Source organism: Cervus elaphus, chromosome 19, assembly GCF_910594005.1.
Source record: "Cervus elaphus chromosome 19, mCerEla1.1, whole genome shotgun sequence".
NCBI classification, from domain to species: domain Eukaryota; kingdom Metazoa; phylum Chordata; class Mammalia; order Artiodactyla; family Cervidae; genus Cervus; species Cervus elaphus.
In genome coordinates this window covers 25,615,479-25,639,810 of record NC_057833.1, presented here as the reverse complement: position 1 = coordinate 25,639,810, position 24,332 = coordinate 25,615,479, and the positions used below count along the sequence as shown (strand labels likewise).

The 24,332-nt window shown below is 39.0% G+C and overlaps 1 protein-coding gene across 1 annotated transcript in view; it reads left to right on the top strand.

The window, feature by feature from the left end:
- Positions 1 to 24,332, top strand: part of SPATA16 (spermatogenesis associated 16) — a 244,465-nt gene that overhangs the window by 192,895 nt on the left and 27,238 nt on the right. Inside the window, exons 7-10 of the mRNA XM_043874568.1 lie at positions 7,551 to 7,697; positions 8,762 to 8,874; positions 18,553 to 18,717; positions 23,589 to 23,672. Coding sequence (XP_043730503.1) covers positions 7,551 to 7,697; positions 8,762 to 8,874; positions 18,553 to 18,717; positions 23,589 to 23,672 — 509 coding nt within the window. The remainder of the gene's footprint in view (positions 1 to 7,550; positions 7,698 to 8,761; positions 8,875 to 18,552; positions 18,718 to 23,588; positions 23,673 to 24,332) is intronic.

The following is a 24,332-nucleotide window of genomic DNA, read 5'->3' as shown; positions in this document are numbered from 1 at the left end:
CAGAGAACAAGTTGCATCAAGTGTGCAACCTGAATACGAAATATTCTTTCATCTCGGAAGAGCTGTTCTGTTCATTTGAGCACCAACTACCCTGTGTTATCTAATACAGATTATTTTACCTCACTCACCTTTTGTAAACTGACTAGAAACCACTTAATGTTTGGGGAAAATGAAAAATAAAGATTGTGTGATATTCTTTTCTAAATTTCAGTTCAGTTTGGTTCAGTCACTCAGTCATGTCCGACTCTTTGCGACCCTATGGACTGCAGCACACCAGGCCTCCCTGTCCATCACCAACTCCTGGAGTTTACCCAAACTCATGTGCATTGAGTCGGTGATGCCATCCAACCATTTCATCCTCTGTCATCCCCTTCTCCTCCTGCCTTCAATCTTTCCCACCAAAAGGGTCTTTTCCAGTGAGTCACTTCTTTGCATCAGGTGGCCAAAGTATTGGAGCTTCAGCTTCAGCATCAGTCCTTCCAATGAATATTCAGGACTGATTTCCCTTAGGATGGACTGGTTTGATCTTCTTTCAGTCCAAGAGACTCTCAGGAGTCTTCTCCAACTCCACAGTTCAAAAGCATCAATTCTTCAGTGCTCAGCTTTCTTTATGGTTCAACTCTCACATCCATACATGACTACCGGAAAAACCATAGGTTTGACTAGATGGATCTTTGTTGGCAAAGTAATGTCTCTGCTCTTTAATATGCTGTCTAGGTTTGTCATAGCTTTTCTTCCAAGGAGTAAGCATCTTTTAATTTCATGGCTACGGTCACAGTCCGAAGTGATTTTGGAGCCCAAGAAAAATGTTTGTCACTATTTCCACTGTTTCCCCATCTATTTGCCATGAAGTGATAGGACCAGATGCCATGATCTTCGTTTTTTGAATATTGAGTTTTAAGCCAGCTTTTTCACTCTCCTCTTTCACTTTCATCAAGAGGCACTTTAGTTCCTCTTCACTTTCTGCTGTAAGTGTGGTGTCATCTGCACATCTGAGGTTATTGATATTTCTCCCAGCAATCTTGATTCCAGCTTGTGTTTCATCCAGCCCGGCATTTCGCATGATGTACTCTGCATAGAAGTTAAGTAAGCAGGGTGACAATATACAGCCTTGACATGCTCCTTTCCCGATTTGGAGCCAGTCTGTTGTTCCATGTCTGGTTCTAACTGTTGCTTCTTGACCTGCATACAGATTTCTCAGGAGGCAGGTCAGGTGGTCTGGTATCCGAACTCAAAGAATTTTGAGTTTGTTTCAAAGTTTTTTGAAACTTGTTTCAAATTTCAAAGTTTGTTGTGATCCACACATTAAAGGCTTTGACATAGTCAATGAAGCAGAAATCGATGTTTTTCTGGAACTCTCTTGCTTTTTCTATGATCCAATGGATGTTGGCAATTTGATCTCTGGTTCCTCTGCCTTTTCTAAATACAGCTTGAACATCTGGAATTTCTCAGTTCACATATTGTTGAAGCCTAGCTTGGAGAATTTTGAGCATTACTTTGCTGACGTATGAGATGAGTGCAACTGTGTAGCAGTTCGAACATTCTTTGGCATTGCCTTTCTTTGGAATTGGAATGAAAACTGATCTTTTCCAGTCCTGTGGACACCGCTGTTTTCCAAATTTGCTGGCATATTGAGTGCAACACTTTAACAGCATCATCTTTAGGATTTGAAATAGCTCAGCTGGAATTCCATCACCTCCACTAGCTTTGTTTGTAAGGATGCTTCCTAAAGCCCACTTGACTTTGCATTCCAGGATGTCTGGCTCTAGGTGAGTGACTGCACCATCGTGACAGAGAAATAAATCTTATTTCAGAAGCTCTGAACATTAATTAGCTTTGATTTTTTTTTGAAGTTTTATTCTTACTTGAACCATTAAAAATACAGGATTGAGAAAAGTTGTTTTTTTAGATTCAAGTATTGACTGAGCACCTACTAGGTGCTTGCTGCATGAAGATAACTTGAAGATGTTATCTTCAAGAGGATTAAAACTAATTGGAGTGATGAGACGTAGCCCCATTAAACATGAGGAGATTCACTCTGGAATGAATGATCGAAGTGTTCTTTCAAGGTTGGGAGGAGGTTCTGAAGTCCTCAGGAAGCCCTTTATGGACTGTTGTTTTAGTTGCTAAGTTGTGTCTGACTCTTTTTGCAGCCCCATGGACTGTAGTCCGCCAGACTCCTCTGTCCACGGGATTTCCCAAGTGAGAATACTGGAGTCGGTTGCTAATTCCTTCTCCAGGGGATCTCTCCAACCCAGGGATCAAACCCACATCTCCTGCATTGGCAGGCAGGATCTTTACCACTGAGCCACCAGGGAAGCCCCTTTATGGACTAGGTGGGACTTAAATTAGGCACATCTGGAAGAACAGTGATTGATTGAATAAAAGAAATATTAAGAGAATAGGAAGTTGTTTCAGGTGTTAAAGCACAAAGAAAAATTCAAAGGCAGGATGACCACAGGCTGCTACAAATTACTAAAATCAGCAGAGTTGATGAGAAAGATTTATATTGGAGAAAACATAGGAATGAAGTATAGATTGTGAAACACATGCACACAGTTGAGAGCCTTGAATACTGGGAAAGAAGCACTGAAATTCCTGAGGAAGGATGTGACAATGACAAAGGTGATATTGGTGATATTTCAGGAATAATCACTGGTTGTGGTGTGGAGATATATCTGTGTGAAATGTTACTGGTGGTAGCAAGGCCTGTTGGGAAACGTTTTCTGTAATCCGGGTGCTATGTGATCAGAAATTTAACGAGTGTGCTAGCACTGATAATGCAAAGAAAGGGGTTAATATGAGTTGTATTACAGAGGGCAGATTTAATGAGCTTTTGAGATTCACTAAATGTCAGAGAACAAGAGGAAAGAAAAGTCAACAATGGCTTCAAAATTTTAAGCCAAAATAATTGGGTGAACAATGGCCATTCCTACAATATACTAGTGAAAAGAAGGTGAGAGGGATGTTGTGGAGATTTCAAAAATCACTTTCAAGGCATATACTTGCTGTTTGTGAGGTAACGTTTGTAATGGTGAACAAATGGCGATATCCCAGTAGACACTGGGAAATGTGATGCGTGAAATTTTGCAGATGAGACTATGGCTTTGGATCCCCCAGTCTTTTGATTAGAAGTAGTAGCTAATGCCACAAGAACAGAGAAATTTCCCCAAGAGTGTTCATATGAAGAAAATATCAGTAAGCCAGAGACCGCGTAGAAGAGAAAGGGAGGAAGGGGAAGCAGTAGGCATGTGGATAGGAGAGAAAGGGAGACACAGACAGACAGAAAGGCAAAGAGAGGGACAGAGAGACAGAAACTGTCACCTTCAGGAATGTGACTTCAAGGAGAAAGGAGGGAACATACAGAAGGTCAAAGAACAAGAATGGCTTGAGTACCTGCCAGTCAGCTCCAGCCTCCTGAGGTACAATAAAAGATTCTTGAAAAAGGGCAAACATTACCCTGTTTTGCTGAGAGTTGGACATCTTTCACTTGGAGGCCAAAGAATTGAAAGATCCTGTTTCTACAAGAAACTAAGTTTGTATAATCTATCTTTGGTATTTTTTAAAAAACATCTGCTTCCTTAATGGTAAAAATTTGGAACTGTGTCATACCTGCAAACTGATCTTTTAATAATAGTTTTGGTGCTAGTCATCTAAATTTCATCTGCAACTGTGATAAACTGTAAACAAATGCCTTAAGGGGTTTATTTCCCCCAGGTTTTCTTCTGACATGACAGGAGCAAAGAAGACATTTTTAATCAATTCAACTTTCCTATCAAAGGACAATATAGTCTGTTTAATTTTCATACCCATCAGAGGCTCAGGGCTTTTCGGACATAGGTAGAGGTTTATGAGCATAAAACTGAGAACAATTAGCGCTCAAATTAATGTTACATGAGATTTAACATCTGGAAGTATGTCGTCATTTTGGGTCATAGACCACCTGCTAGGCTAAATGTTCACACAACTGCAATTTACTCTGCATACAAATGGAATAAAAATGATACTTTAAAAATAGTTTTTGATTTAGCAGTATGTTTATAGAGGCCTCTCACATTTCAAAACTTCAACTAGAATTGAACAATGGATTGAACAAGATGAAACATATAGCACCAAAAGGAATAGAAAATACCTTTTTGCAAATATATTTTATAATAAATTAGCTATAGTGCTAATATTAGTTTCTCTAGTTGATCTAACCACTGTCACTCTTTATCCATCAAATATTTAAGAACAAGAAGAGATCAACCTCTCATCCTTTATTCTATTTATGTAACAGACCCTGCAAATATTGGCTGTTTCTGGCAATAGAAACATATCAGAAAATGCCAAATCTCAAGATGCCTCCTGCGACTCACCTCAAATACCAGCCCATGCACAGCACACCCTAAACACACTCATTCAGGGGGTCTCTGGAGTTAACCAGAAAGCCAAGGCTTTCTCCAAATGATGGCCCCAGACTTCATCATCAGTCTGACCAGAAGGCCCTGGGGCCTTCTAAGTGAGGAAGCAAAATCAGATAAAAGCAAATCATCACTAGGGAACACACACCTTCTCCTACCCTCCACCTCCAGAGTGTGCTAGTTCCTGGAAATGTAGCAATTTAAAAATGCCAGCTCTTAGAGAGTGCAAAATAATAATAGCAATCCAAAAAAACAAGTTATGACCATTTATCAAAATGATGAGGAAATGGCAACCCACTCCAGTATTCTTGCCTGGGAGATTCCATGGACAGAGGAGCCTGGCAGGCTATAGTCCATGAAGTTGCAAAGAGTCGGACATGACTGAGCACACAGCTTGAACTAGTATCCATTTTTATTTTTACTTAGCTGCCTTTTCACATGATTGGGTGATTGGCAACTTCAGTAAAACAAGTAAACTCTTGGTTGGGTGTGTCTGTGAATATCTGCAGGAGATTTCAAAGGCAAAGAAATTTTCTGCAAATGCAGAAATCACCTTTTACCTCGTTTACAGAAATGAGCCATCATTTTAAAAAGAGTTTGGAATTCAAACACCAACTAAAGAAGCATCTCATATGGCAATCTGCATTTAAAGCGCCTAAAAAGTTATGAACTCTTGAGCCTTTGTTGTACTTTTCTAGATAAGAGTAAGGAAGTGTTCAATCTAGAATTGGGTCTGATAAAGTCATCTACATATTGGCATTGCCCTGCTTCTGTAACTCGCTTCCCATTGACTGTCAAAGCGATGATAATTATCAGTGGGTCACTTTGAGAGTTAAGCCCTGTGCGCTGATGTCCAGCTACCTGACTCTCAATTCCTGTCCCTCCATTTGCGGTATGGTCTTGGGTAAGTTTGTAACTTCTTGAAGCTCCAGTTTGGTCATTTGCAAGGCGGGCATAATATGTCCTGCTCTATGTGGTTATTGAGTGAGAAGGATAATCTGGGTACTGTGTAGGACACAGAAGAAGGGCCATGTAACTGTCAGTCTTCAATGTTACTGAGTGGTTATCAGATCCTGAGTCACCAAAGACTAAATCATGTTTAATATATTTTTCTTCTGTGCTTGTGTTTACAAGATATTTTGTAATATTTTCTTTTAATTATCAGCCTACATGTTAACTCTATTTGACAGCCATATGCTATTTACTTAACCAAAATGTGCCACATAGCTTACGGCAGTGTTTTCCAAACTGTGCTTTAAAAAAACTGGGCCTGTGGTGGTAGGGAAGGGGAGGTTTCAAGATGGCTACCGTGTGAGGGATATAAAATGGGGTACAGCAATGAGGGTCAGTGGTCACTGATTCAGGCTTCTAATGGAAAACCTCTACCTTTACTGACTTTAAATAGTGGGCTTCTCAGTAAATTTTAGCTTAAACAAAGTGTTTTGCAGCTCAAAAGGGGGGTGGAGGAGTCAGAAAATGCAGATAATAACACAGTAAACATGGTGTTTAAAAAAATTATTTTTTAAAGATATACTACAGATAGCAAAGACTATATTTGAACTGTTGCCATTTGAGTTCTGATTCTAGATTAAAAATTGTCGTCTAAATCATAATTCAAGGATATTTGGAATTTCATCTTTTTCCCTCCCTGGCAGTGTGAAGTAGGGAGGGTCATTAAACTCTGTTCATTATCCTTCATTTGAGAAGTCTGTTGTAATAACTAAAACATTATTACTCAGAATGGAAATGAATGAGGTAAATCTGGCCTCCAAGACCCCATGGCTAACATTTGTCCCTGTCCGAAAAGTAACCCAAAGCCAAGCAAGCCGAAAGCAGAGTGTAGTTGTTAGGCCCATGGTCTCCACAGTCAGACTGCCCAGTATGAGTCTTGCTTTGTCCACTTACAGGCTGTGTTTCCAGACAATTCACTTCCTATCTGTGTACCTCAACCTCCTGTTTATAACATGAGGCTAACAGTACCAATGTTGTAAAGTTATCTTCAGGATTTAGAGAATACACACAAAACAAGGGCTTCTCAGGTGGCATGTGGTAAGGAATCTGCCTGCCAATGCAGGAGACACAAGAGACATGGGTTCAATCCCTGGGTCGGGAACAGGCCCTAGAGCAGGAAACAGTAACCCACTCTAGTATTCTTGCCTAGGAAATCCCATGGAGAGAGGAGCCTGGTGGGCTAGACCCCACTGGGTCTCAAAGAGACGTGACTGAACATGCACACACAAACGTGATTACCAAAGTGGAAAGGGAAGGAAGGGAGGGACAAGTTGGAGCATGGGATTAACAGATACAAACATTTCCATATAAAATAGATAGGCAACAAGGATTTACTGTACAGCACAGGGAACTATTTTCAATATATTTTAACAACCTATCATGGAAAATAATCTGAAAAAATATGTACACATATATATAATTGAATCACTTTTCTATACACCTGAAACTAACACAATATTAACAGAATGAACACAAAATATTTAGAACAAGGGAAGGTAGAAAATAATTACTAAGTAAATATTAGTTCTTGTGGTCATTAAGAACAGAGTTTGTTTTAGAACCATTTTCTTGACACTTGAATTATTTCTAAGTCTAATTATAAAAGTAATTACAAAAATTAAGTCTAATTACAAAAATTAAGTCTAATTACAAAAGTCAGTACATTTATCATTTTAAATTTCCTTCAGCTATAGGAGGAACAGCAACTAAATTAATTAGCTTTATATTTTAATTTTTACTTGGTAATTTTTCTCTTTCCTTTCATATCATATTATTTTCTTAAACTGTGAATAGAAAAACCAAATTCCCTTGAAAAGTGTCACACAGAAAAATATCAAGCCGGCAAGCCTGTGGTCCTGAGTTTTGTGTTATGTTGAATATGGCAAATGAGAACCAAGTAACCTAGCTGCATTTTATTGCTATCCTTTGTGTTTGCTTGTATTTTAAGAAAAATATGAATAATAAAGTACAGTTTTGACATATCATCTATTTGACCTTTTGATGCACATACTTTTACTTTGTATCTTTAATTTTTGTATTTTTCCCTTTTTCCAAGTATAATTCTTGGAATCTAGGGGGGAAAATACCCTGAAAAAAATAAAATGATAAATTCTTTTGTTCTTTGTCTTTTTTTAGACTTTCAAGGACTCCACGTGTTGCCTCAGACAGTTGACTGGTCCTCTTTTCCTCCGCAACAGTATCTCTTGACTCTTGGGTTCAAAAACAAAGAAGATGGAAAGTTTTTGGAAAAAGTGTCAAGTAGGAACTTACCAACATTTACAGGTAACTCACTGGACTTGTTATCATTCAATACTGTGTTAAGGCACAATTAATTATTCATTAATGAATAATGTGCATCATTCATTAAGCTTTATTCATTTCAAGCCTAGCATATAGTAGGGCCTGGGCACGAAAACATTTGTTGGGTCATTCTTAACTCCTTCCAGTCTTTGTGGGTTAGTCAACAATACCTGGAATTCTGGTTCCCCAAGAGCACCCATTTCCCTCACGCCAACCATCTGACCCCGATTACACTATCACCAATGCCTAATCATGGGGCACTTACAGAATACAAGCAAATACAAGCTTTTGTCACCATCAATTAGCAAACATAGAAGAAAATTATGCAACAAAACTACCATATGAAATCAAAAGTATAGACAATGACCCCCTTAAATCACTTGGATTATCTGCCATTGTATTAATATCTGTTACACTTTTTTCTTATATAATTAACCAAGACCTCAGCTCTCCTAAAGAGTATTCTAGTTAAGTGGTGCTCAGTAATTCTAGTTGAAAACTTTCAAAAATCAAGAAAATATTCATGTAGAGTTGAAGTCTCAGACTTGTGGGCTGAATTCATGACCAGGCTGAATTTATCCCTTCAACTCTACTCACATAATTAAGGATTTGTGTTTTGTCTGGCACTCCATCCTCCAAGGCTTATCTCAACTTCAAGCTACATTCAAAGTCAATGGGATCTGAACACTTGAATAATACCTGGGAGAAATAAGACAAGAATCATTTATGACAACCTTTTTTTCACAACTCAGGAAAAGCATACTCTGCAGAGAGAGGTGAATTGTTATAGGCTGTCCCTTAGATCTCAATCAGGAAACATAGCAAAAGGAGTAAATGATAGTCTCCAAAGGGCAATGTCTCCTCTGCCTTTCTTCTCATAGATCTTTCATTGTGATACCTGTGGTCTTTGAGATGGAACTCATTCCTGTACTAAAGATTTCATATCTATTAATATTGAGATGTCTGTTTATAGCTTGCTAAGAAAAGCATTTTGAAATGGACATCTAGCAAAAAATAGTATAAAAGTTTATTGTTACAATTTTTAGAACATAAAACTCCCTTCGGTCTGCTGACCAAAGAAGACACAGTGAGACACATGGAGACAATGGGGAAGCGAATCTTGCCAATATTGGATTTTATTAGAGGCACCCAACTGAATGTAGGTATATGAGTCTTTTGTATTTGTTCAGCATACAAATATCAAACAGTTCTAGAACTATACAAAGTTTACATGTAAATATTGCAAATACTAGAAGATTTTAGAAACTTCCACAGTGAATCTCATTTGCAAAACCAACCAAAGTTTAGTTAATGATTTTAACCCTTTTATATTTCAAAACATTAATTATAATGTTATATTTTGCAGTTGCCAGCATTTATTAGGTTAGTGTCTTTCTAAAGAGCCTTTTTTTGTGGTGTCTTGATATTTAATTGAAGGTTGAACTGAGTTTCTTGCTTCAAATGAGTAACAAAATTTTAGTAAACATGGTGCTTTCTCTATTTCATATATTGGGCAGTTGCATATAACCGTTTTGTTACCTACACGAGAATTCAGAATTTTGAAAGCTAGTTCCTCCACATCACACTGATAGTCAATCAGTCAGATCAGTCACTCAGTCGTGTCCGACTCTTTGTGACCCTATGAACTGCAGCACGCCAGGCCTCCCTGTCCATCACCAATTCCTGTAGTACACCCAAACCCATGTCCATTGTGTCGGTGATGCCATCCAACCATCTCATCCTCTGTCATCCCCTTCTCCTCCTGCCCTCAATCTTTCCCAGCGTCAGAGTCTTTTCAAATGAGTCAGATCTCCCCATCAGGTGGCCAAAGTATTGGAGTTTCAGCTTCAGCATCAGTCCTTCCAATGAACACCCAGGATCGATCTCTTTTAGGATGGACTAGTTGGATCTCCTTGCAGTCCAAGGGACTCTCAAGAGTCTTCTCCAACACCACAGTTCGAACACATCAATTCTTCGGTGCTCATTTCTTTATAGTCCAACTTTCACATTCATACATGACCACTGGAAAAACCATAGCCTTGACTAGATGGACCTTTGTTGGCAAAGTAATGTCTCTGCTTTTGAATATGCTATCTAGGTTGGTCATAACTTTCCTTCCAAGGAGCAAGCGTCTTTTAATTTCATGGCTGCAGTCACCATCTACAGTGATTTTGGAGCCAAGAAAAATAAAGTCAGTCACTGTTTCCCCATCTATCTGCCATGAAGTGATGGGACCAGATGCCATGATCTTAGTTTTCTGAATGTTGAGCTTTAAGCCAACTTTTTCACTCTCCTCTTTCACTTTCATCAAGAGGCTCTTTAGTTCTTCTTCACTTTCTGCCATAAGAGTGGTGTCATCTGCATATCTGAGGTTATTGATATTTCTCCTGGCAATCTTGATCCCAGCTTGTGCTTCCTCCAGTCCAGCATTTCTCATGATGTGCTCTGCATATAAGTTAAATAAGCAGGGTGACAACATACAGCCTTGATGTACTCCTTTTCCTATTTGGAACCAGTCTGTTGTTCCATGTCCAGTTCTAACTGTTGCTTCCTGACCTGCATACAGGTTTCTCAAAAGGCAGGTCAGGTGGTCTGGTATTCCCATCTCTTTCAGAATTTTCCACAGTTTATTGTGATCCACACAGTCAAAGGCTTTGGCATAGTCAATAAAGCAGAAAGAGATGTTTTTCTGGAACTCTCTTGCTTTTTTGATGATCCAGTGGATGTTGGCAATTTGATCTCTGGTTCCCCTGCCTTTTCTAAAACCAGCTTGAACATCTGGAAGTTCACTGTTCACGTATTGCTGAAACCTGGCTTGGAGAATTTTGAGTATTACTTTACTAGTGTGTGAGATCGAGTGCAATTGTGCGGTAGTTTGAGCATTCTTTGGCATTACCTTTCTTTGGGATTGGAATGAAAACTGACCTTTTCCAGTCTTGTGGCCACTGTTGAGTTTTCCAAATTTGCTGACATGTGAGTGAAGCACTTTCACAGCATCATATTTTAGGATTTGAAATAGCTCAACTGGAATTCCATCCAGTCCACTAGCTTTGTTCGCAGTGATGATTCCGAAGGCCCACCTGACTTCACATTCCAGGATGTCCAGCTCTAGGTGAGTGTGAGTGATAACACCTTCATGATTATATGGGTCGTGAAGATCTTTTTTGTACAGTTCTTCTGTGTAGTCTTGCCACCTCTTTTTAATATCTTCTGGTTCTCTTATGTCCATACCATTTCTGTCCTTTATTGAGCCCATCTTTGCATGAAATGTTCCCTTGGTATCTCTTATTTTCTTGAAGAGATCTCTAGTAAATTGGATGCTAATCTAAACATTGGCACTTGATCTTTATTTACCCTTAAGGTAAATTATCTAATCCCTTTTTCCAACCGAGGGAAAATATGCCCTTTCCACTTTTCAGTCTTTATATAAAAAGCCCAGAATAAGACCTGAATTAATCTGCGCTATTTTACAAAATTTAAGCCCCTTTATTGAAAGTACATAAAGGGAACTTCTCATTAACAGGCTATAAAGGCTGCAGATTTCCCCTCTTAAAATATTTTTCAAAAGATCTTTAAGCTGGAAATTTTAAAGAATTCACCGTTTGTGGCTTTTGTATTCCATCATTGATTTGATGTTCTTACCTTACAAGGGGAACCAAGGGGGTCATCACTAACAGCTACTTAACATCTGTTCAGCAGTTTATCTGCTCAGTAACATTATTCAGCATTTTAGAAAAGCTATAAAACCCCTCATCTATTTGCATAATCTGTAATTAATTCTATGCGTTACAAATCCAAAAGCACACTTTCACTGATTCCTACCACGTAACTCCCCCTTCCTCACAACTGTGTTCCACTCAATTATCTCCCCGATACTTCTATTAATAAAAATTTATCTCTGTCTTAGTCATCTTCAGCTGTCACACAAAATACCATAGATCAGATGACCCGAACAATAGAAGTTTATTTTCTCACAGTTCTAGAGGCTAGAAGTCTGGGATTAGGTCAGGTTGTGACAAAGACCCTCTTCCTGGCTTGCCGTTAGCTACTTTCTCTGCACCCTAACATGGCACAGAGCAAGCTCTGTGGTGTCTCTTCTTAAAAGAGCATTAATCCCATCATCAGGACCCTATCTACTCTCGTGATCTCGTGTGCATGCTCGGTTGCTCAGTTGTGTCCAGCTCTTTGCAACCTCATTGACTGTCGTCTGCCAGGCTCCTCTGTCCATGGAATTTTCCAGGCAAGAATATTGGAGTGGGTTGCCATTTCCTTCTCCAGGGGATCTTCCTGTGTCTCCTGCCTCTCCCACATTGGCAGGCAGGTTCTTTACCATTGTGCCACCTGGGAAGCCCTCATCTCATCTAACCCTAATTACCTCCCAAAGGCCCCATCTCCACATTGGCCTCTAGAGCCCTAAAAATTTTGGGTGGACACAAGCATTTAGTTTATAGTAATCTCACTGACTCTACTGCAAATCTGGGGTCCTGTTCTCCAATTCACCCTCTACTGCAACCTCCTTCAGACACACACACACACACACACACACACACACACACATACACGCAGTTTCACCACCCCATCCTAATTAGACACACAAACACATAACATCATTGTCATCATTAGACCCTTGCAAGAAGTGGAAAGAAAGTAAAAGCGTTAGTCACTCAGTCATGTCCAACTCTTTGCAACCCCATGGACTGTACCCTGCCAGGCTCCTCTGTCCATAGCATTCTCCAGGCAAGAATACTAGAGCGGGTAGCCATTCCCTTCTCCAGGCAGTTTTCCCCACACAGGGACTGAACCCAGGTCTCCTGCATTGTAGGCAGATTTTTAGCATCTGAGCCACCAGGGGAGCCCACAGGAATTCTTGTGGAAGCCTTGCTGACAAGAACCACCACCACGTAGTATCATTTCACTTCATCTGCACACGGCTAACCTTGTAATGCCAGTGTGCAGGATACTGGGGAGGTGATCTGTCTGTGCCACAGTTCTCTGGAGAAATACCCACCATAACTTGCTACTTGTCAGGAACCTGCCACATCAAATCTGTTGCCAGTTCGATCTCCCAATGTGTTGTGAATAAAGGTTAGGCCAATCTAGGCATCAGGCATTTCTTAAATGCTTTTAACTCATTTTCCTCTCACGTTACAAAGGGCATTTTGGCCACTTAGAAGTGTGTACACACATGGATATTTATGTGTCTATAAAGGGGATTTAAAAATCATAATAAGATTTTTAGGTCTAATGAATAACTCAGTCTTATTTAGTATGACTCAGTTGTTGTTTAGTTGCTAAGTCATGTCCTCCTCTTTGCAACCCCATGAACTGTAGCTAACTTGACTCCTCTGTCCATGGGATTTCCCAGGCAAGAACACTGGAATAGGTTGCCATTTCCTGTTCCAAGGCTCTTTCTGACCCAGGATCAAACCTCCTGAGTATCCTGCATTGACTTGCATATTCTTTACCGCTGAGCCACCAGGAAAGCCCAAGAATGAGTTGTTAACACTTTGCTACTTCAAGAGATTTCATCAACTTTCTTACTTTTGCGTCTATGGAAAATAATAGTTGTTGGAAAATTTTCTCTAAGAGCTTGAATAAAATTGAAGTGAATGAGTCCAAAGGTACCCAGGGACCAAAAGTATATCCAAATACTGGCCTCTAGGTTTCTTATTATATGTCCAACCACAGTTTCATAAAGCAGGACTGAATCAAACAAGCTACAAAAGTAATCTAGGTTAATGAAACAAGTAATGAGTTGCTGAGCAGAAATTATTCCTACAAGGCACGATTAACTATGACCCAGGAATCCCTCAGTAGTGTTTTTAGGATCCCCTGAGGTGTGTTTCTTCTTGTCAGATGTCAAATGTCATCTGCTTGAATGTTTAGACACTTCAGTGTCCTTACTAGCTGTGACCCTGCCTCGTGACACCTGTAGATAAAGACTTTTGCCTAAGACCAGCTGTGTAACCCCTAGGATGTCACTTAACCTCTTAACTTTTTTCTCATTTATAAAATAAGCTGATATATGTCAGGTTCACCTCACACAGTTGTTATGAGACCAAAAGTATACAATCCACATTGAATCACTTGGTAAAGTACTAAGAATTTTTAAAATTTTAATTATTTGTATGGGTTTTCATTTGCTTTCACAAAAGGATTGTTTTGGAGATCCTTCTTTTTCTTTATAAAAGCCATGTACTTTGAAATTATGTAGTCTTCTAAAATGAAGACTGTGCAAGCGTCCTGCAGATTTTGAATGATTTTCCTTAGATCACTGATGCAATTAAATCTCCTTAAAAAGGCAGGATTAAGGGTGTCATCTCCCATCATGCCCACAGTAGGACATCCCAGAGAACATGAATTTTCACCTCTTGCTCCAGGTGGCAGAAAGAGTTGGTGAAGGCGACAAACACATTCCTGGTATTAGGTTTCTATGTCTCAGAAACTAATTCTCCTTACACTCTGACACCAGTTTCCTTCCCTTTATAGGTTCCTTTGTTAAGTATACAACACATGGCCAAATAAGAATGATTCTGGCATTTTAAGAGTTATTATCTAAAAGATTCTTCCAGTTTCCTATCTGGTGGCTTTTAATCCCACTGAACATCAATCCCATTCAACCAGCTGCTCTGCTCTACCAGTATTTTTTCTTCTCTGGATCTTTGTCCTAATTATCTCACAAGCTACTGAATGCTACTCTGCTTTTCCATTCATTAACTTTATTGGCTGCTGTCAGTTTAAAACCTTACGTACTATGCTTCCTGGGGTAAATGCTAAAGAGTTAAAATAATAAAATCTCTTGCCATGCATGAAGCTTCTTTCACAGGCTGACTTGCCAAAAAAATGACCTAACTAACCAGGTTTTAAATACCTCGTTAATTTCACTTTTAATTTCTTCCAAGTGAAGCATAAAAGATGTTTATACATGCACATTCGAAATGAACAATAATATGTGTTTCCTACCCCCTTTTCTTTGCAATGAATGTTTCTATATATTATGTCAAACAGAAATACATTCCCAATACTTGGGCTCTGCTTTTCAGCAATATTAGATTAGCAGTGCCACTTATCTTCCAAACATTTATCCATACCTGCTATTAAATCTAGACAAGTATCTGGAGGAAGCCTTCATCTGAACTTACTATTTACCTAAACTTCATTGTAGCTAGGTGCAGTTTTAGCTTCAGTCTTGGCCACTTTATTATACCCTCTCCAGCAGCTAAGCAGTCTTTTGATCACTCCTAAAGTCTCACTGGGAGGGCTACTTCCTTTTAGATTCAGCCCTTGTAAGCTAATTCCTTCATTTTTCATTGTTTCCTTTATTTTCTTAAAGCAACAGCATTAAAGCATTCCTGCTGGCATCTATTCATTTTTATTTTTGTTTCATTTTATCGCTCAAAAGCCCAAAACTTGTAGAGGTAAAATATTAATCTATCATTTCCTAATAACCAAAGCTGCAATTGGTCTGGGGTGGGCAAAGGGGAAGGAGGAGAGGACTATTAGCGCTCAACTATATTCTTTCTCTAGCATCCTATTGGTAAGGAGCACTTCCTGTTTTGTTATGCATCCAACAATAAAGCTAACAAAGCACCATTTCTTCCACTATTTTTATTTTCCTGATGTTTTGGAAAATTACACTGATAGATTATGTTCCTGAGCAGGCCGCAGTTGTTTCTGTTCTTTGGAGTTGAGTCACTACACCACTTTCCTACAACCAGCCTTATTGTTTATTTTAAAGAAGGACAAAGAAAGCAATTTTTCTTCAGAAAGAAAACTGTGTCTCCTGCAACTCACTTTCCTCTATTTGACAGTATCCCATTGTTTAGCTACATGTTTAAACTCAATGGGTAGGCTGGCTATTTCGTCAATTCAAAGAAAGGATCTCAAATCCACAATTTGCAATCATTGCTCCCACAGGTTTATAGATTTTCAGATAAATGATTAATCGGAAATACCAAATTAGTGGGGACTGACAGACAATAGTAAAATAACTGAGATAGCTGTAAGGGAGAAATATAGCAAATACAAGGCAATGGTGCTCAACTTTGCTATATTACCAAGATTCTAAGAAAGTGCCAGAAAGGTTGGTGTCAATCAAGATGTGTGTGACATTTCAGAAAGGACTGCCTTCCAAATTCAAGTTAAAATTTCAATGTTCTTTAGTAATGCTGGTTTCTAATAATTTTTCTCCTTAAAGGAAATTCTATTTTAAGAAGAAAAAGTCATGTCTGCCTTCTCTAATTTCTGGGCAGGGGGGAATCTGGCTTTGTGAGTATGCACAGATTAAAATAGTCCATGTGCAGATACTAAGCTTTACGGTTTGTTCTCCAACTTCTCTTTGAGGTTATCTGAATACTCAGGAGGGCACGTTGCTAAAATTCCTATTTCCAGGGCCACATATCACAAAATTGTGAACCCGACTTTTTTAAACCCTTATATACCCGCTTATGTCAGACGTGAAAGTAAAAGTGTTAGTCACTCAATCGTATCTGATACTTTGAGACCCCATGGACCGTAGCCTGCCAGCCTCCTCTGTCCATGGATTCTCCAGGGAAGAATACTGGAGGGGGTTGCCATTCCCTTCTCCAGGGGATCTTCCCAACCCAGGAATTGAACCCAGGTCTCCTGCATTGGCAGGCAGATTCCTTACCATCTGAGCCACCAAGGGAGCCCGTTCAGTTCAGTTCAGTTCAGTTCAGTTCAGTTCAGTCGCTCAGTCGTTTTCGACTCTTTGCGACCCCATGAATCACAGCACGCCAGGCCTCCCTGTCCATCACCAACTCCCGGAGTTTACTCAAACTCATGCCCATCGAGTCGGTGATGCCATCCAGCCATCTCATCCTCTGTCATCCCCTTCTCCTCCTGCCCCCAATCCCTCCCAGCATCAGGGTCTTTTCCAATGAGTCAACTCTCCACATGAAGTGGCCAAAGTATTGGAGTTGCAGCTTCAGCATCAGTCCTTCCAATGAACACCCAGGACTGATTTCCTTCAGGATGGATTGGTTGGATCTCCTTGCAGTCCAAGGGACTCTCAAGAGTCTTCTCCAACACCATAGTTCAAAAGCATCAATTTTTTGGCGCTCAGCTTTCTTTATAGTCCAACTCTCACATCCATACATGACCACTGGAAAAACCATAGCCTTGACCAGACGGACCTTTGTTGGCAAAGTAATGTCTCTGCTTTTGAATATGCTATCTAGGTTGGTCATAACTTTCCTTCCAATGAGTAAGTGTCTTTTAATTTCATGGCTGCAGTCACCATCTACAGTGATTTTGGAGCCCCCCAAAATAAACCTGACACTGTTTCCACTGTCTCCCCATCTATTTCCCATGAAGTGATGGGACCAGATGCCATGATCTTAGTTTTCTGAATGTTGAGCTTTAAGCCAACTTTTTCACTCTCCTCTTTCACTTTCATCAAGAGGCTTTTTAGTTCCTCTTCACTTTCTGCCATAAGGGTGGTATCATCTGCATATCTGAGGTTATTGACATTTCTCCCAGAAGTCTTGATTCCAGCTTGTGCTTCTTCCAGCCCAGCATTTCTCATGACGTACTCTGCATATAAGTTAAATAAGCAGGATGACAATATACAGCCTTGACGTACCCCTTTCCCTATTTGGAACCAGTCTGTTGTTCCATGTCCAGTTCTAACTGTTGCCTCCTGACCTGCATACAGGTTTCTCAAGAGGCAGATCAGGTGGCCTGGTATTTCCATCTCCTTCAGAATTTTCCACAGTTTATTGTGATCCACACAGTTGAAGCCTTTGGTGTAGTCAATAAAGCAGAAATAGATGTTTTTCTGGAACTCTCTTGCTTTTTTGATGATCCAGTGGATATTGGCAATTTGATCTCTGGTTCCTCTGCCTTTTCTAAAACCAGCTTGAACATCTGGAAGTTCTCAGAAGTCTGTACTTCTTCCTAAATAAAAAATGTGAGAATTTTATGATAAACTATGTCTCTATCAAGTTGCACAATTTGAATAAACTTCTTAGAGAAGGTAAAACATCCTCTTTTATGGCTGGCAGTAGCAAACACAGAGGTGGGCTGCTTTAATTATGTGTGCCCAGTTTTAAGAAAGTCTCAAATACCAGTATATTCACGGGGGTTGGTGGTCCTTACAAGTGCACCATAGTCTATTTCAAGATGGATTGCATCAATTGCTGGAATGGTCCTAGGAGTCAGAATAAACACTGCACTACCACAAGGAGAGAATCCAGAGTCCACGGCCATCCAATGAGAACTAAAGATAAAATCAGAGCTGGAGATTTAATGTAAGTCACCAGGGTAGGACAAATTCCACTTGCATAACATTTTTCAGGATTAAACTTGTATAAGAAATCATCCTTTGTATAAACCAAATAGTGGGCAACTATTAACTCTTATCATGCCTTGGTGACATAAACAAAGTCACCCCCTTTTATTTTTTTTCATTTATTTTTATTAGTTGGAGGCTAATTACTTTACAATATTAGTGATTTTTGACATAGACAAAGTCACCCCCTTTTAAATGGACACAGCTCTATGGGATCCCCACTGTTGAGAGTGGAGTTCAAATTCAATTTAATCCCCTTTCCCCACCCCCACCCCCATCCTGGCTTCCTTCGGCAGGGCCCTCTGTAAACCCTTCTCAACAAAGTGTTCTCTTTTCTACACATTTGTCTATGTGAAGGAAGAGTACAGACAATCCTTTAAAATAATAGAAGAAAATATTTATTTGCACTAGATGCTGTTAATTCAGAGGCACTAAATCTATTACAACAAGCCCTGACGTTATTCCTCAGGGAGAGGTTATTTCTGTGTTTTTGTTCTAATCCACTTCCTTCTCCTGGGGGACTAGGGGAGTTTTCAGGCATGCTCGGGTGTAATGGAGAAGTTGCAATACGCCAGCCTTCTCAGCCGGCTGCAGAGAGTAAAGGAGCAGTCCCAGGTGATCAATCAAGCAATGGCCGAGCTAGCAACCATCCCCTATCTGCAGGACATCAGTCAACAGGAGGCGGGGTTGGTAAGCATCTGTTTTTCTTTGTTCACAAGCCCTCAGCAGACAGAAGAGTGATATGGTCTGAAAAAGAATGTAACAATAAATGGCAGTCCAAGGGCAAACTCTCCAACTCTCATGAAGCATTCTAATGAAGAAACTAGACATTGTAGAAAGGTGTTACGTGTGTTTCATTTGCTCACCCTGACTAGCTAGCTTCCCTTTATTTTATAGCAGGACTTTTGTAATGCATGAAAATATAGAAAAGGGCTGATTATTCATATTCTGAGTCAGGCTTTTTTGTTTCAAGTAAAGTGAAATCTTAATAAATTGTTTTTTCATTCCAAGACATGTTAATAAATGATTCTCTTTGATGGAAAAGTAAGAGGAAAAAAAGTAATTGCTGGATAGAAAACTGACTCTACAAAACTGTCTTTAGAGTTTTCTTATTCACTTTGAGTGTCACATATATGTAGGCAGTACCAACACACTCACACACACACACATACATTAAGGGAGTTGTCTTATTTGAGGGGAAAATGTAGTCAAATGGTGGGGTGGTTTTGTTTTTTTTTTTAACTGAATTGACCAGTTAATTTAGAAAACACAAAGTCTGTCAAAAATTAGTTGGAATATCTAGGAATAAACCTACCTAGAGTTTTATACAGAAGACAAAAGAGTTTTATACAGAAAATTGTAAGACACTGATGAAAGAAATCAAAGACAACATAAACAGATGGTGAGATATCCTATGTTCCTGAGTTGGAAGAATCAATATTGTGAAAATGACTATACTACCAAATGTAATCTACAGATTCAATAAAATCCCTATCAAATTACCAATGGCATTTTTCACAGAATTACAAAAAAAAAATCTCACAATTCATATAGAAATGCAAAAGACCCCAAATAGCCAAAGCAATCTTGAGAAAGAAGAATGGAGCTGGAGGAATCAATCTTCCTAACTTCAGACTATACAAAGCTATAGTCATCAAGACAGTGTGGTACTGGCCCAAAAACAGGAATATATAGACCAACGAAACAACATAGAAAGCTCAGAGGTAAAGCCATGCACCTATGCATATCTTGCTTTTGACAAAGGAGGCAAGAATATACAATGGGGCAAAGATGGTCTCTTCAATAAGTACTGCTGGAAAAACTGGACAGCTACATGTAAAAGAATGAAATTAGAACACTTCCTAACACCATACACAAAGATAAACTCAAAATGGATTAAAGGCATAAATGTAAGACCAGAAACTATAAAGTTCCTAGAGAAAAACATAGGCAGAACACTCTATGACATAAATCACAGCAAGATCCTCTATGACCTACCTGCTAGAGTAATGGAAATAAAAACAAAAATAAACAAGTGGGACCAAATTAAACTTAAAAGCTTTTGTGCAGCAAAGGAAACTATAAACAAGGTGAAAAAACAACCCTCAGAATGGCAGAAAATAATAGCAAATGAAACAACTGATGAAAGATTAACTTCAAAATATACAAGCAGCTCATACAACTCAATACCAGAAAAACAAACAACCCAATCAAAAAACGAGCTAAAGAGCTAAACAGATATTTCTCCAAAGAAGACATGCAGATGGCTAATAAACACATGAAAAGATGCTCAACATCACTCATTATTAGAGAAATACAAATCAAAACTACAATGAGGAGTCATCTCACATTGATCAGAAACGCCATCATCAAAAAATCTACAAACAACAAATGCAGGGAAGGGTGTGAAGTAAAGGGAACCCTCTTGCACTGTTGGTGGGAATGGAAATTGATACAGCCACTATGGAAGACAGTGTGGAGATTCCTTAGAAAACTAGGAATAAAACCACCATATGTCCCAGCAATCCCAATCCTAGGCATATACCATCAGGAAATCAAAATTGAAAAAGATGCATGTAACCCAATGTTCACTGCTGCTCTATTTCCAAAAGCTAGGACATGGAAGCAATCTAGATGTGCATCAGCAGAGAAATGGATAAAGAAGTTGTGGTACATATATAAAATGGAATATTACTCCATCATAAAAAGAAACACATTTGAGTCAGTCCTAATGAGGTAGATGGACCTAGGGCCTATTATGCAGAGTGAAGTAAGTCAGAAAGAGAAAAACAGTTATCATATACTAATGCATATGTGTATATGGAATCTAGAAAGATGGTACTGATGAACCTATCTGCAGAGCAGCAAAGGAGACACAGACATTGAGAACAGACTTACGGACATGGCTGGGAAGGGAAGAAGGAGTGGGTGGAAGGTACGGAGACAGGGAGAGAGTAACATGGAAACATACATTACCATATGTAAAATAGATAGCCAATGGCAATTTGCTGCATGACTCAGGGAACTCAAACCAGGGCTTGTTAACAACTTAGATGGGCAGGATGGGGAGAAAGGAGGGAGGGATGTTCAAGTAGGAGGGGACATGGGTAAGCCTATGGCTGTTTCATGTTGATGTTTGGTAGAAACCACTGCGTACTATAAAGTAATTATCCTTCAATTAAAAATAAACAAATTTTTAAAAAAATAGTTGGAGAAATATCTCACAGAAAAAAATCTTCAAGCAGACATGTATATTATAACCATAATATTAGAAACTATAGCACCTCATTTGAAGAACAATTACCAATCAGTGTGCTGGCCATTCAAAGAAAGGTAAAATGTATTCCATATAAAGCTGATGTGTTGCTGGGAAGGGCTCTTTACTCTAAGGCTCTAATTGAAGGTAGTGAAAACTAATTACAGACCTGACTGAATTCACAAAGCAAGGATGAGAACAACCTAAAATTATCACCTGTAATTTTCAGATAACTAAAGGAATCCTCCCTCTTTGAGCTTTGAAAGTTGTAACAAATTAATCAAGAAATGAACTGCCAACATTTATAATGTTCATCCAAATCTGCAAAAGGATATTAAATAAATATTGATATTCAAAGTAACCATTTAAAACTGTTGGAGTAGCCAAATAATAAAATTCTGCATACCAAACATTAAAACTATTAGGGAAAAAAAAGTCTATTAGTCAGGTAATTATTAAGTCAAAACTGGCAATAATACTTTATAAATCTGTATGGTTTTATGCACAGAATGCCTTCTAAAAGGCTAAGTGTTTATCCTACCATTCATAAGGCATTCAGGAGTGTAGTAACTGTGGAGCTTTCAAAGTGCATATTATAGCCAATTTTAGATGATTAATGCTCCTCTGAGATAAGAGAAAGCAAAGAAAATGTTAATTTAAGAAGCTGGCACAATGTTGATCCTGTCTTCCTAAAAAGCACACTCAAGATTTAAATGAAAAATACAGGGGAGTTTTCTGCACTTAGGTCTTCTTAACCACACATCTGCAGCTTTCTTTTTTCTGGAAATTCTTATATATTTAAATACACCAAAAGAGCATGAAACTAGCATTACTGACATCCCTAACTAATATATCCATGCTATACTCCACTACCTGAAACCTTGAAAAATAAGGTTTCATGGGACATATAAATTATGTCCCATAATTTATATACCTACTAAGAAAAAAAAAAAGTAAATGTAAAGGGATGTATATGTGCAAACCAAATGTTTTTTAAAATCATGTATCTTTCAAGATTTCATCATCTTAATAGATTTTACTTCCCGAGTTCCAAGCATGGGTTAACCTAGATAATATATCCTTGAAATCCCTTTTGTGATGCTACACAAACAGTGACTACTCAGTAGAAGAGTTCTGAGTGACTCAACTCCCTACCTAAAATATCTAAAGAACAGAAAGATTATCTAAGATTATCGTAACGTTTGACACCATGGTGAACTGAACTGGCGTTTGTTCCTTTTTTTTTTTTTAAAACTCCTCCTGCATTTGTTCTTCTTTAGAGAACTTTTTTTTTTCAGCTTCAAATGTCACATGGCTTTGATGTGGCCTCATTACTTTGCAGGCACATATATCGTCCGCGTGCAGCTGTTGCTGTTTAGTTGCTCAGTCGTGTCCAACTCTTTGTGACCCCATGAACTATAGCCAGCCAGGCCTCTCTGTCCATGAGATTCCCCAGGCAAGAATACCAGAGTGGGTCGCCATTTCCTTATCCAAGGGATCTTCCCGACACAGAGACTGAACCCATGTCTCCTGCTTGGCAGGCAGATTCTTTACCACTGAGCCACCTGGAAAGCCCCAGCGTGTGTGTAGAATTATTTTAAATTGGAATACCGACTCGATGGACATGGGTTTGGGTGAACTCTGGGAGTTGGTGATGGACAGGGAGGCCTGGCGTGCTGCGGTTCATAGGGTCGCAAAGAGTCGGACACGACTGAGCGGCTGAACTGACTGATGGCAGTTTGGGGCAAAGGGTGGAATTTTAAAACTCGCCTCTGAAATGGAACCTAAAGAGAAATCTTGGTTATTTTGAAATTTTAGAAAAGAAAAGAATAGTAAAAGAACTTCGATGAGCTAGATCCTTTAAGAGGTAATAAAACATCACAACTCTAGTATGGTCCTCTGGTGAGTTTTTGCATGATGCCTAGGATTATGATACATTAGCCTCAGGAGAAAACACTAAAACGCGTTCATGTACTACATGCCATTTCCGAAGAGAATTAACTACTGCCTTCATTCTTTACAACCCAAATCTGTTTTCATAAAACATCAACACCCACTACATTAAAACCTATATGTTTTCTACAAATTTTCAAGAAGAATCTTTCCATTGTTTCAATATTTTATATCTGCAATAATACTTGGTAATGACTGAAGCAGCAATGAGGTGGCAGTGTTCATTGTCGGGAAGATGAGTAATAAAATCATCAGCGTACAAATGATTTTTTAATTAGGTTTTAATCTGTGTATTTAGAGAAGTTATTTCTGTGTGAATTCCACACTGATAATTTTTATCTTGGTGCCACAGCTGCAGTCACTAATGGCAGATGCTATGGACACCCTTGAAGGAAGAAGAAGCGATAAAGAACGTGTGTGGAATACAATTCAAAAGGTAAAACTTTCAGTGGAAGGAGAAAAAGATATATTATTCTCAAAGAAAATATCCATTTGGGGTCAAATCTGTTTAAACATAAAAAGAAAAGAAAGTTCCTCAGCTTGTTTTATTGGTGGTTTTCTTTTTAAAGCAAATGCATCTCTCTCCCTGGAAGTAGAACCAAGATGAAATGTGGACATGTATTTAATTTGTTCCTTCAGGTCTGCTGCATTTCTGACTGTGGTCATGTACTTTTAGGGGTCTCTTATCATGCTCATTTTCGTGTTATATTTTCATTATCTCCTCCTTCATTATTGGTTATTATATATATTTAAAGCCCCTTCATCAGTGTTTCAATTTGCTCCCCAACCCTTTCTCCTGTAATTGGCACTTGAGGAATACTGGCTACATTTCAGGGAACTAGAAGAAAACTAGCACATTGATGTTTGGGGTGAAGAGATGACATACTGGTTGTTAGAAGTCGGAGAACATCTCTTCATTGGTTACCTGAGTTACACAAAACAAGCCCAGAGATGCACCTGGCCCCAGGTACTCGGGAGACTTGTGTGATACCACAAGACCTTCTGACAGTGTAAGAAGGAGTGGTGTTGGTTTACAGTCCAGATGAAAGTGATAAATTCTGATCAATGTACTCCCCACTCAGTCTCCTCCAATCCT